The sequence below is a fragment of the Calonectris borealis genome, chromosome 2 (genome assembly GCF_964195595.1).
Source record: "Calonectris borealis chromosome 2, bCalBor7.hap1.2, whole genome shotgun sequence".
Classification (NCBI taxonomy): domain Eukaryota; kingdom Metazoa; phylum Chordata; class Aves; order Procellariiformes; family Procellariidae; genus Calonectris; species Calonectris borealis.
Window position 1 is genome coordinate 165,707,291 of NC_134313.1, and position 14,025 is coordinate 165,721,315.

General features: G+C 48.5%; 1 protein-coding gene across 1 annotated transcript; it reads right to left on the minus strand.

Moving 5' to 3' along the window:
- Window positions 1-391: 391 nt before the first annotated feature.
- MYD88 (MYD88 innate immune signal transduction adaptor) lies at window positions 392-13,696 on the minus strand. Its single transcript, XM_075144261.1, has 5 exons — window positions 13,253-13,696; window positions 9,211-9,342; window positions 7,177-7,357; window positions 6,018-6,109; window positions 392-4,031 (listed from the first exon to the last, which is right to left on the minus strand). Exons 1-5 carry the CDS (start codon window positions 13,608-13,610, stop codon window positions 3,877-3,879), a joined length of 918 nt encoding a protein of 305 aa, XP_075000362.1. The 5' UTR covers window positions 13,611-13,696; the 3' UTR covers window positions 392-3,876.
- Between the last annotated feature and the right edge of the window lie 329 nt (window positions 13,697-14,025).

Below are 14,025 nucleotides of genomic sequence, written 5' to 3' on the forward strand. Positions count from 1 at the left end.
CCGTCCCCTCCAGCCTGTTGGGTACCAGGGCTGAAGCAGGTCCAGGACGGTGACAGACGCAGACCGCAAAGCCAAAAACGAGACCTGGAGAGGAACCACGCGTGTCTGCAGTACGATTCCTTGACAATTTTCCCCCTGACGTGACACAACTCTACCTCTCCCTCTTCCAGGCACAGCCAAAAGCCTCCACTGAGGAAGCTGTTTAGGCAAAACAAGAAACCAAAAAAGAACTAGCCTGTATTATTTCTCACTAACACTTCATTTTGAGACCTAGTACTTAGTCTCCGATGCCCAAGAAGGAGATTCAGCCGGCTGGGTTTTAATTCTTTATTTTAAAATGTTTTCACAAGTAGCAAAAGTTTGGGTTTTTTGAGGAGGAAAAAACCACAGAATCGTTGACTATTTTCAGAATGGCTATAAAACACATAGACTTTTCCAAAAAGATTTGTTTCAGATAGAAATTAATATAAATATATATGTATATATATAAAAATAAATGATTTGGTACTAACAGATTTGACTAGGACAATTTCAGTGAGGGAAAGAAACAAAATGGAAAAAAAAAGTATCATCATAATTTTGTAAATCCCTTTTTTAAAGGTGTTCAAAATTTTGACCTTCCACTGAGCGTGAAAGAGGGGAGGAGAACCACAACTGCCACTGAAATGTGTTTACGATAACTAGATTTTGTATCATGCGTAGATGTCACACTTCATCAAGTCACCATGACAAGACAGATATGAAAATGTCAGAAGTGCATAAACTCTATTTTTTACATAGAAGAGAATACATATTTAAAGCACGTATTTTATGTTTTAGGGCTGTTACCTCACTTTACCCCAAAATAATTATTTTAGCCTACCAGACAATTGTAACTGCTTGTAAGAAAGCAACGGTCTGACAGCAGCAATACTCGCTCGGCATCCGAGCCAGGCAGACAGAAGGGCCGCGGCCCAGAGAGCTGAGTGATAACGAGATCTGGCCGAAGCACTGACATCTTTCACAATTATTTGGAATATTGCATTTATCTACTGGAAGTCAGAAGATTTAGAAATTCAGCTCTTGTCTTCCCCTGGCAGAAGCAGCACTTTCCCTGTTCAGCGATCACCAGATCATCTCCCACAAAGCTGACCGTTACTATTTTTCCTGCTATTCTTTTTTCCTCATTTGCAACATCCCAAGTCCCAAACCACCCGTCAGGACTCACGCAGAAGACACTTCACGAGGTTCAATCTGCCAAAATTCTCCCTATTTTTGGTACAGCCTCCTTAGAGGAGGGTGCAAGGGGCAGTGGAAGAAAACCCACTCCTCTTTCCTCCATCCCGGACCCCGGCCGTGACCGCGGGTCAGCGGGCAGCTGGTCCATCCCTGCCGTCTCCCCCCATCCCAGCCAGCGGGCAGGAGCCCTGCAGGGTGCCAGCACGGGCCGTTGCCTCCCTCTAGCGTCTGCAGCGCAGCCGCCTCTGCCCGGGCTCCCCCTGATTAGTTACCAGGGTCCTTTCAGCTCTCGGAACAAGAGGGATCTGGTTTGGTCCTGCGAGTAATGACCCGTAATTAATATTTATAGACACTCCAGAGCATGAGAATTCACCTAGCCCAGGAGCGCCTGGGGATCAAGCAGCCTCTGGAAACTCTTCTATAATTAACATTTAACGATTATGCAGAAACCCCGAGGCAAGCAGCTGTCTCTGCTTCTGCAGGAGAGGCCTGAGGGCGATAGGACATGAGCACAAACTAGTTAGAAACCCATCATCAGCTTAACTTTTCTCCTCCCATGCCCACGGACTTCTCACTTGTTCTAGCAAGAGAGAGAGGTGTCACCGTCACCACGGCACGATGGCAGCAGTTATATTTGGAGGGACTGAAAACCACCCAGCTCATGGGCCTATCCAAAAATGGCCCCAAAAACGACACTAACGTGAGGTGCGTGAAGAAGCTTCACCATGTTCAGGTCAAGGGCTGGCTGCTCTCGGCCAGGAGGAACCCACAGCAGCGCGAGGACAGGACTTTACAGCACCCCCTGGTAAGGGACCATTCATTGACAGGGTGGGTGAGGAAAAGACAGGAGCACACATCTCTGTCTGCACCTCAGCCCTGGTAATGCTTTAAAACAAATCCTAAAAAAAAAAAAAAATATCACATCCAGATGCAACCTTAAAAATGTAAACTAGTAAAACATTAAGCTGTAAAATCAACATGAGTCAGTGGCTGAAGTAACGAACAAAGTGCCAGAGTTCAATCAACTGCAGATACATAAGCAAGATTCCTCTCTTCCCAATTTAGAAAGTAAGTATTTACTGAAAATCTGTTTAATACGCTTTAAAAGGCCACTTTGGGCAGAACTCTTGCCCCTCACCCCTGAGCACTGACGAGACCCACTAGTCACTGCAGAATTCAAAGCTAAGTCTAACAAGCAGAGCAGTAGCAATGTTGCTCCTAGCCTTAGTCACAGAAATACATTGATGATTGTGGTGGTTAATTAAAATATGCTCTTTCCTATTAAAGAAACATTAGTCTTTATATTTTAAACAGGCCAATTGACAATTTAATACACTCTTTATTCAATATTTACCCCTATACCTTTGAGGCATCCCAAAAGCTGATGTGTTTTGGAAGGCTCTTAAAGGTGAAACAATTTAAGACCTGGACCCACTTAGGTGCACAGCTCTGTTCCTGGTCGAGTCAATGAGCAACAGCATCGCGCACTTTGTGTAGTAAGGACTTTCACTGAAAATATATACATTTAAAGACTGAATTTCTACTAAAGGAAGGCTCTGTTGTAAACATTTAGTAAGATCTGGGAATATAAAATGCTAGTGTAAGGTCACTTAAGCAAATGTGACCTGAACAGAGACAGACATGACCAACATGGTACAAGAGTGTGTCTTTCCTTACACTTCTTGCTTTCAATGAGCAAAAAATAACCACTTAGGCAAATCTGAGGGACTGCCTCAGAAAATACTAGTGACAAGGGATTTACCCTGTAAATGAACACGGGACAGGAATGTTGTGATATAACTTGAGGAGGAAAACATCCACAGAAAATAAACGGTCAGTAATTCTGCATTAGTTATAATTACAAGGATAATTGCTCTAATTTTGCAAATATTGGTAAGAATAGGAGATCCGTTCATTTCTCTGCAGTGCTTTAACAATTAAAATACACTTCTGCTTTTCTCAAAACAAAGACTGAAGGAGACTGGCTACCCCCCGAACAAGCGTGGGCCAGGGAGAGCCCACACGCATTCCGCCGTGCTGCCCAGCAGCAGGGCTGCGGCACAGGGCAGGGGACATCGTCCCTGGCAGGGCAGGCTGGGCCCTGCTGACAAGGCTGCCAAAATCAGTCATTCTCACGGCACTGGCCATTCACAAAGCAGGAAACAGAGTCTGAAACTTCAGTTCCTGCAAATCAACAAGCAGCCATGGGATTTCACTGGATTTGAAAAAAAACCACCAACCCTAGATGTTACTATAGCCATTAAACAGCTTCTAAAATAATAGGAAATACTTGTTTAAGAAAGCCTGCAGTTTGGGGCTCTGAGGTCTTCTAAATGCTTACAATAGAGCCTTCTTGTATTAGACGCTCAGTCTTTAAATGTATATTTTCTGTATTTTCAGTGAAAATGCTTACTAACAAAGTGCTGGGCACTGTTGCTCACTGACTTGAGCAGGAACATTCCCACAGTTGCTTTATTTCCGCTTCCGAGTTATAAAAAAGTGCTAGAGAAAATTCTTTGCTCCCGGTCGCAGGCTCCAAACACCGATTGCAAGGATCCAGGTTCCGAAGTGGTAGAAGACCCTGCGTGAATGACACCGCGGTCCGAAGGCACAGCCAGGACAGATTACAAAAGAGCACCTAGCTCTCGTGACTTTGCATCACGGCAGCAGGAGGGATTTTGCCAGTCTCGTCCAGAACCATTTTTTGGTGCAAGGATTGGTGTAATCACAAATTGTAATGAACCGTAAGATACTTGGAAACTCGTTCTTCATGGTTTTGCACTTGACTGGAATCAGCCGTTTGAGACGAGCACCTGAAAGACAGGTCACACAGGCAGAGGATTACACAGAGCCCCAGTCAGACCCTGTATCCATTTTCCCTCCACAGCAGCACACACATCACGAGACCCAGGTTTGCTCCTGATTTTGTGTCACCTCATTATAACGCGGCTAGCTCTCACCCTGGAGAGCAAGTTTCTGAATCCCAAGCCCTCTGCTAAGAACATTTCGCTCCAATATACGTAGCAGGGCCCCATCTAGCATGCGTAGGGCAGCTTGTGCTGATGGGAGTGATAAAGCCCTAATGAACTGCAGACATACAAGAACAGAGCACAGTTTCTTGTGGAACACAAACAGGAGTATACAGTCCTTACTACTTCCAGGTGTGTATGAAGAGAAAATTGCGAGACTAAGCTGCTTCTAGATGGTCAGCTTTGCTGGGTTATCTCCAGTTCTTTTTCCTCCTGATTCACTCAGGCTGCAGGCAGTACCCACCGATCACAAGGGGCCGCGAGGAATCGCTCTGCTAACATGAACTGCTTTTTTTGAGGCGTGCACGATATCAGACAACTCTCCCTGTGATTGCTACTGCAGGAAGGAGCAGCTCTTCTAAAGAGGAACCTCTCCCCTTACAATTCTCCACAGGGACACCCGCTACCAGCAAAACTGCCCAGCGCAAGTGATGATGCCGAGACCTGGATGAGGCAAGAAACCAGGATTTTGTAACTGCAGCAGATGCTGCAATCTGTGGAGCTCCCAGAACTTGCCACCAAACCCTCTGTGAGTTAGTTCCTCACGCAAACAAGTAACTCTGTGATTTCTGTAAGCCTGTACTTACACGCATGGTTTTACCATAGAGCTCAGGTCATTACAGATGGGCATTTCTTTTCCTGTTGTTCCAGTGAAAGATACGATGCCAACAAAAAACTGGTGAAGAACTAAAAGGACTTTGCTACAAATCCTGATGATTGAGGGCTGATGCAACATCCTAGGGGTGTTCAATGGATTAATGGCCATCGTATGAAATTATTGCGTCAAGGAGCTAATTCCTAGCTCTGCCACTGGCTTCCAGTTCAACCTCTGGCACGTCACTTACAATACCACGTCAGATACCTCATCTAGAAAAGAGACTTTACATGCCGACACTCCTACCCATATTACATATCCTCCATACTATTAGGCTGTGCTGCACTTACTCCCCAGCAACATACGCGAGTGTAGGATAACTAGTGGTTAGAGAAAAGCAATCTGAACAGACTTGACAGAAGTAAATTGATGGCTTTTCAATTCAGAACAAAATATGTAACAGATTTTTCCAATCCACGTTGCACATCCATTCCATATTTTGTTCACCTGTCCACAACACTCAAGGATCTTTGCAAAAAGCTGCATGTTCATGACCTGCTACCGTATTCCCAGCATTTACTTACACCCTGAATTTATTATAATACTTTTCTCTCCAGGAGCGTATTTCTTGTATGGATCTTAAAGCACTTCACAAGCCTGACATGCAGCTACGACGTCGCTGAAGCAGGCAGCGTTAGCCCACTTGACAGCTGGAGCACTGAAGCATGGACAGCTAAGCTTCTCGCTCGCGGTCATGCACAAGGTCAACGGCAGGGCAAGGAATCAAGTCCAGGTCCCTGCCTGCACAACAAAATTATAAAGCCACTCTTAGTTTTAACGGCTGCTTCTAATAGCGATAAATCTCTGTTTGCTTAGTGAAGGGCATTACACCCAGGGCAAGCCCTTGCCTGCGTGGACTTTCACACATGTGAAACGTAGGTCAGCGGTGCGAACCAGGTCTGAGACCGAGTTACTGGTTCTGTGACTATCAGTTATTTATTTTCTCCTTTCCCTCCTGTATTTATCTAATCTGTTTAAACACATCTGAGACTACCCTTCATTCTGCATTTGTGCAGCGCCCAATAGTACAGCACTGCTCTCAGCTGCAGATGTTACTGCAATAAAAATTGTGATGTTGATATGCAATTTTAAATGGGATATTTGTGAGATCTTACCTGGGGAAAGACTAAGAGCGAATTTGGTTTGAAAATCACATTCATCACTTTCCAGGTAATCATCTGAAATGACGACCACCATTCTCCGACACCTGAAGATAAAGCAGTCAGGGGAGAAAAAAATAAAATGTCAACAGAGATACTTCTTCTCACTGGTACAAGTATGTATTCCTTTGAATTGCTCCGATGGAGAAATGAACCTTCCAGCTGCGTTCCAGCAGGAATAACTACAGAGCAAGGATTACTGAAAGACAGATAGCTACGTTACACAAAAAAACCTGATTACAGATACACACTCACAGACCAAAAAAAGAAGAAATAGCAAAATCCAGATTGTCTGTGCAATCATTATCTGATCCTCTGTCTATATATTACAAACAATGCCATCTTAATTATCTGCTTACATGCTGCCTTTATTGATGGAGCATAACTGGAACTTTTTAATATTCGAATGAACTGGACAGAGCTCTATTGTACTCATATTACTGTGAATTCACCTGGTTTCATAAATTTGAGCTTTATTCTCCAATTTGTTGCTTACATTCATTTGAGGTGCCTGGTTGTAAACTACACGTTAGGCTCTTCATGGAGGGCTACGCTGTACAACAGCCAGGACAGCGAGGCCTTACGAGGGTCTCTGTTAACGCCAAGCTACCTCCCTCTGAAAGGCTGATGTTTAAAACCCAAACACCCGCCTTGGGATTTTTCACTCCCTACCTGGGGAATTGCTTTAATGTCCCACAGCTCCCACCATGCCCGAGTCCCTCACAGGTCTGAAGGATTCCTGAAGTCAGTGCCAGAGCCAACACCAGTGCTGCCCCCTCAAACTCCACACTGTGGGCTGGAGCTAACTCAGCCTGGAGCTGTGTTCATTTCCAGATCACCTCCAAGGATGCGGCTGCAGGATATTCCAGCCAAGACAAAAGGCATCAAACCTAAGCAGCATCACTATAGTGGCATCTTCCTTGTGAACACAATGAAGCGACATGTTTGGGAATGCTCGAGTCTTCCTTCTCGAGCCAAGAGCATAAAACAAACCCCATAAAGACATCCTTGTGGATTTTTACTGCTTCATTGGCACCACACTGCAGACATCATGGTAAAATGAACCTAATGTTCCATTACACTCAGCTGTCCCAAAAAGCCACGCTTCACTTACCGCCTTTCTATAAGTTCTCCGCTGATGGACCACACACACGTTCCTGGCAAGACGTCCCGATCAAATACGCAGAGCTTGAGTTTGAACTCTGTTTGTTCCAGCTCCCTGATCATCTCCTGGACAAACTGAAGGTCTTTCTGACAGTAGCAGATGAAGGCATCAAACATCTCTGTTCCGTTCCCTGAAACCATTAAAAACTTCGTTGTCATCTTCTACTAGAAATGAAGTTAACTCCTGTAATGAACTTTCACTAGCTCCCACAGACTTTGACTCAGAATCAGGAGCTTTGACAGGCGAGCTCTGGCTAAACTTGCGAAGGTAATTTAACATTTTACCAGACCAGCTACCCTTCAGCCCAGACTCCTGTCCATGACAGGAGGTAACATATGTCTGTGCCTTGATGGCTTTGTTTCACAGTCCAGGCTATTCGCATAAACCCACATTTGCTGGCAGTGGTTAGGGAAGGGGAGCTGAGACGCAAAATCTGCAGCGGCAATAACATCCAGCCACAGGGAAGAGGGGAGACAGAGTCTGGGAAGAATGGGAGGGAGCAGAGTATCCCAGAGGATGCAGCTCAGTGCCCCGACGCTCTGGGAATTCACTGGGAGTTACGCATCTAAAATACTCTTGTGGCTCTGGTTCCTAGTTCTCTAGTTCAGGTCACAGAGATTCAAACTTGCCAACCAAAACCTTCCTGCAGGCCCTTCATCCGGCAATGTCCTGACATCCGCTGTCCACTGAGCTATGAGGTAGGCCTTGAAATTTGGAACCTGCAATTTTTATGGCTGAGATGTCAAACTTTGGTACCTGAAGTCATATCCTAAGTAAATTGGCCCTGTTTTCCAAAGATGTTAATGGTTGGCAGCTCTCGTTTATTTAGCACTTATACAAATATTAAAGTGCTATACTTTAAGGGCAATGTTTCTCATAATTAAGTGCCTTAATACTGCTGGATAGTTTCCCACTGTGTTTTTTTTTTCCCGCATCAATGTCACTACATATATTTTCAAGTTTTTATGCCAGTTAAAGCCTACCACGAAGAAAAAATAGGTCAGGCTCTAAAAGCTGCTGAGAAAAGTATCAACCCGGCAGGCAGATCCAGCCCAAGAAGCATCCAGTCAAGCAGAAGGGTAACTGGCTGCCAGGTCAATCAAACTGAGGGTGCTGCTTTAGGGGCACAGCACTAACTTGGGGGTCACATCAGGCAAAGCTGCCATGTACAAACACCAGCATTGGTCTGTGGACATTTGGGGAGGGTTAATGATGTCCCCACGTACAGCAAAGGTGGCCACCCAAAGTCGGACTAGCCAGAGGAGCATCTGAAGAGGTGAGCTGACACATCTCTATTCAGCCTCAGCTGCCGCTCCGTCTGTCGCAGAACTTTATGGGCTGTCCGCTTCCTCAGCCCGCAGCTGCACACGCAGTCCAGCATGCACACATATGGCTGCGTGCGCAGCCCGGCATGCAGTTAGAAATGCAGAAGCCTGCGCACGCAGCTCACCATGCAGTTGCACGCGCACGTGGCTGTACTTGCAGAGCTGCACGCAGAGCCCAGCGAGCACACACACAGAGAACCGTGCTTCCTTTTCCCCCCACTTCACACCCAGCCATACTTCAAACCCTGCTTCCTTTTTTATTCAAGGTGGTTAAATCTGCTGAAGACAGGGCAATCAGCTCTGACATCCTTCCCCTTTGACTCCAACCCACTGTGCTTTCAGCAGCTGTTGCTCTGTGCCAGGCTGTGCTAAGGGACATGTTTCTGGGAAGTCTCCTCCCACGCACGTCCAGTGGGCTCTGTGCCAGCCTGTTTCTGGGTACGGCGTTCCCTAGGATTGCTTTTCTTCTCTGCCCTAGAGAATAGGAAAAATGAAAATGCCTGCAGGTTACCAGCTAAAGCTTTCTGGCCTAGGTTATGAAAAGTCACGGGGAGTAATGAAAGCAAACAGGTTTTCTGTGCTTCTCCCGTGGATCTGCTACAGCTGAAAGCAATTCCAACATGAGGTATCACGCAGCAATGTAATCATGGGCGCTTACCGTACGGATCGTCCCTGGTGGTGATGCCCATCAGTTCTGATGTCTTCGGCACGCTGCTGTCTACCGCTGGCACTTGAAGTGGCTGGTCGGCCTGCTCCTGCTTCCTTTGTAAGTACTTCTTACAGTCCTCCTCTGCAGAAACACAACCAATGCAAGAGGCTCCTGTGATGGTGGTTTTACACCACTGGACTTCTTTAAAACAGGAATAGCTATTTCAGGGATATCAGGGGGAAAACCCCTGTCTGGTTTTTGGTACCTGTTTATGGACCTGATGTGCTGGAATTTCTCTCACCCCTTTTTGAACCTCTTTGTGCTGCCTCCACCACCTTCTCTAACAATTAATTCCTGAAGCTCACTCTTGCTGTGTAAAGAAGTACTTTATTTGTTTTAAACCAATCTAACCCCTCCTATTATCCTTAGTTCTAGCATATCCCAGTACACTTTAAACAGCATGCATCATGTGCGCAACTGGTCTCAGCTTTACTGTCTGCTCTCACTGTTATGCATTTTGGAGTATTTAAAATCATCACGTAACTGTGGGTGGGACGACTCTCAATTAGAAGTCTTCATATTGTCTTTTACTAATCAATGTAGACACACACTAGCTGATTCACACCACTGGCCTTCATCAGACCGACCTGCAGGTGACGATGAGTACATACACTCACCACATAAGGGAGGACCACGTAAAATTCTAGCAAGGCCCTGAAATGGGCTTTATATTGTGCAACCACTAGTGGAGATCCTCCTTAGCTCAGGCAGAGTGGGTGTGCACATTCCCTCTGGGATAACCGAAGGGCAAGCAGGCCTGTCACGTTCGCTGCTGTGAACTTCCCAAACAGGACAGTGATGGACACATCTATTATAAACAGATTTTGTTTAAAAATGAATGATAAATCTAAATGTAAAGCCTTTGGAGAAGTGACAAGAAACCCTGCAGCCTCTGCCACTCTGCAATATGCAATTACAGAACCTGAAAGTAAAAGGAGATTTGAAACCAGGAATTAACAAGAAGATGAAACGGCCTAGAGCCTCCTCCTTTACTTAAAATTAAAGAAAACAAAACTACAAGGATCTCCTGGAAGTGTAGGATGCAGGTGGGAGCCCGGTAAGCACTGCTGTAACACAGCCCTCGTCGGTAACGAGCGGGTCTGCAGGAAGCCCAGCTCCTGACGTCCCATCCTCTGCTTCCACCTCATAGTTTTGCATCTCGTGACTGGATTATCCCCAATCTAATAAAGTGTCAGAGCTGATCAAAGCTTTTCCTGGGGCTGAGGCATTCCCAGTCTGCCTCTCTCCTCCCCCGTCCTGCAGCAGAGAGAAGAATCAGCCGCATTCTTTACCAGCCAGAAGGTTCAGATTTCAGATCTTTCCTCACTAAAGCACAAACTCGTGTCCAACCTCTCTGCCAGCTGCCTGTTGCCACGAGGTGTGTACATTTTGTGTCAGTAAGTCAGTGTCCTTGAAATCATAATTCAAGCCACTCTGAATTGGCCGACGGGTTCAGAAGTTCCATGGGAAGGACTAGCACACAGGCACCATGTGCGTTGGTCCTCTAGGCACAATCCAAAATATCGCTGAATAGGCAAGAACAGGCAATTATTTAAAGGCATACTAATAATAGTGCTCAACACAGAAATGTTCATTTTAAGTGTATTTGCTCCATGTCTTCTCTCCTCGTTTCTTCCACCTGCAAAAGTGGCATCTGCGCTGGCCTGACCTGCATTTTTCCAGATTGGTGCCCAGAGCTCATCACCATGGCTGTCACACATACTGCAGTAGAAACCATAAACCAAACCTGTCCTCTGGAGCTGCACAGCACCAACGAGTTGTGTTTCACGGATGCTGTGTCCCGAAGGGGCTTGGCTCATTTGCCCACACGAGGGCATCAGGTGTCACTTGAGAGACCCGAGCGTCCCAGGCACCTGTAACGGGCTAGCAGGTACGACACCGGACCTACGAATGACCTGCGTGCATCAGGAGCCAGAGGCCGTGTGGGATATCCTGAGGCCTCTCAAATGACTTGAGATGCCTTCGCGTGGGCAGCCCAACCGTGCCCCAGATCTGCACCTCCTATAATGAAAGCACAGACCGCAGAAACCTCAGTACTGATGTTTTCTGATTCTGAGCTGAATGTCACTGCAGGAGTCCTAACGGCGTGAGCAAAGATGCCCTTGGCATCAGGAAATACCGTGCATAAGAGTGCATGCAATCATCCATTTCCTTTCCGCTTAGGAGTGTAAATATCTCCAACTTTTGCCAGAGCTCGGAGTGTTAGCAACAGGTCACAGGCCCTAGCTGCAATCCCCACCCAAAAATAATAGAAGAGAGGAATGGCCATGCTGGGTCAGGCTGAGGATCCATCTACCCCAGCAGCCTGTCTGCAGCAGTGGTCAAAAACAGATGCCTAGGGGATAAAAGAATAAAATAAGTGTACAGTGACATTTTCCTGAAATAATCTATCTTCGAGGTATAATCTACAATCTATTTTTATAATCTATCTTTTGGACAATTTGCAGTTAAGGAATTTCCTGAGACAGAGGCAATATTTTTGTGTTGAATAGCCCTCAGTGGGTCTTTCTTCCATGAATTTATCCTTCTCTTCTTATCAGCATGACCCACCGCCGGGCTAAACTTGTGACTTTCCTGAAGCCCAGGATCCTCCCACTCATTCTGCTGTTGTCTCTTCAGGCTCTGACAAAGACCGTCCACCACATTCCCTTCCAGTGGGCCAGCTCCTGAATTCCGGGCCAGAAGAAGCCTAGGTGATGCCCAACATTTCCACGAAGCCCCAGCTCTCTCGCACAGCTGGAAGCTTCTGCTATTTGTTATGAACCTCTGATCGGTGGGTCACGAAGCACACTGATTTTTTTGTCTTTCCCAAAACCGAGTCTTCAGAGTGTGTTTTTGATTAGGAAGAACCGCAGGAGTATGGGAAAGTCCTCAATCGCTTCCTGATCAGGCTCCCTACATAGATGAATTTCTACATCTTCACTTGTCTCCGTGAGTAACAGGAAATGAGATTTATTATTTCTTCACCACTAACCCAGTAAACTATATTATACAACACAGGACTTCAACGGAGTCTCTGGCTTTGGAAATCCTTCCGCAATGAATTTCCCCTTCTGATGACAGCTGGCTTCCCTCTGAATTTCTGTGATGGCGAAGAATACAAAGAGTCTATAACGAATAAGTTATCAAAACAGCACTAGGGCCTTCATATTTCTCACCAACCTATCTCAATTTTTTTCAGTTTGCAAGGAAATTTTTTCCCTTCCGTTACCAGTTAATTATTTTTCCCTTCCATTATCCAGTTCCAGTTTATCTCTCCCTGCAAATGTCTTCCTCTCACACAGACCCACACATCATCATTTTGACGCTGTCCTGCGTCTGTGCAAGCTGTCCTCTGGCTGACCTGGCCCAAAGCATCTTTTGACACACAGAAACTTTATTATTGAAGGTTTGGGATAAGACGAGGCTCCAGATTACTTTGCAGGGCTTATGGTTAGCAGAAATGAGGCTCCTATGAAAACACCGAGGAGGTCACTCCAGTCTGAGAAGGGCTTTTCTGTTTGCGTGGAATTTTTTCTTAACATCGCCTCCCCAGACAGAGCAGCAAAGACCAGCACAAACAGCATCCCCTCCCGCCCAGGCATCGAGGAAGCACCGAGCTCAGCCGGGCCCTGCTGCCGCAGCGTCCCCAGGAGAAACCCGAGCCCGGAGCCCAGCCCAAAGACCCGGCCCACCGCAGCCCCGCAGAGGAAGCGGCAGGCCCGGCCCCGCTCCCCGCCGACCGCGGCCCGCGGGCGCCCCGAGCTGGGCAGGCCCGCGCTGCCTGAGGGCCGAGGGGCACCGCTCCGGCCTCGCCACCGCCGCCGGCCTGCCCGGCCCCTCCCCGCCCTCGCCCTCACTCACGCTGGCCCCGGGGCGCGGAGGGCTCCCCCGCTTCCAGGGCCGGGGAGTCGGGGCCGGGCGGGACCCCGTGGCCGCCCCGAGGGAAGGGGCCGCCCGGGAAGGGGTGGGGGGTGCCGCCGCGCCTCACCCACGCTGCCGGCCAGGTCGAGGAGCACGTCGTGGCGGCCCAGGCGGCGGAGGAGGTCGAGGAGGCGGCCGACGGTGGCACCGCCGGGGCAGCGGCACTGCCAGTCCTCCAGCAGCGCGGCGGTGGGGTCGGGCCGCGCCTCCAGCCGCCGGATCTCCAGGTACTCGCAGCCCAGCTCCTCCGCCAGCGCCGTCCAGTCGGCGGCCGCCGCCGCCCGCGGGTTGAGGTAGAGGCCGAGGCGGCGCCGCACGCTGTAGTTGAGCGCTACCATGGGCACGGCGTGGAGATCCAGCGGCGACGGGGCGGCGACGGGGCTGCAGCCGGGATCGGGGCCCGCCGGCGCCGTGGCCATGGCCATGGCCGCGCCGTTCTGCAACTTCCCCCCCTACGCCGCGGTCCCGCGGCCCTTTCGCTTCCCGCCTCGCCCCGCCTCGCCGCTGCCTCGCGCCCTCCCCCGGCCGCCGCTGCCGCCGCCGGGATCTGCCCGCCCTCCCCGCCGCGGGGAGCGGGGCAGCTTTTGGGGTGCTCGGGGCTTTCCCCGCTGCCTGGCTTGACGCTGGGCTTTCTCCATAGGAGGCAAACGGCGCTGGTTTACCGCCGTACCGCTCCGTCCTTAACGGACCCGTGGGGCAGCCCCGTGGGGGACCCGTGGTGTGGGTCGGGGACACGCTTCTGCCACAGAGGGAACAGTGCTGTCCCTGAAGCTGGTTTCCTCCATTCCCCCCCAGAATCACCTCATGATGGCTCCATTCCTGTCCAGCCCCCTAACACAA

Excerpts from the sequence above, each read along its gene's own strand:
- MYD88 (XM_075144261.1), bottom strand. The coding sequence starts at position 13,610 with ATGGCCATGGCCACGGCGCCGGCGGGCCCCGATCCCGGCTGCAGCCCC. Across the intron at positions 9,343-13,252 it reads CGACCTGGCCGGCAGCGTGG|AGGAGGACTGTAAGAAGTAC; the intron begins GTGAGGCGCGGC and ends GTGTTTCTGCAG. Across the intron at positions 7,358-9,210 it reads CACCAGGGACGATCCGTACG|GGAACGGAACAGAGATGTTT; the intron begins GTAAGCGCCCAT and ends TAATGGTTTCAG.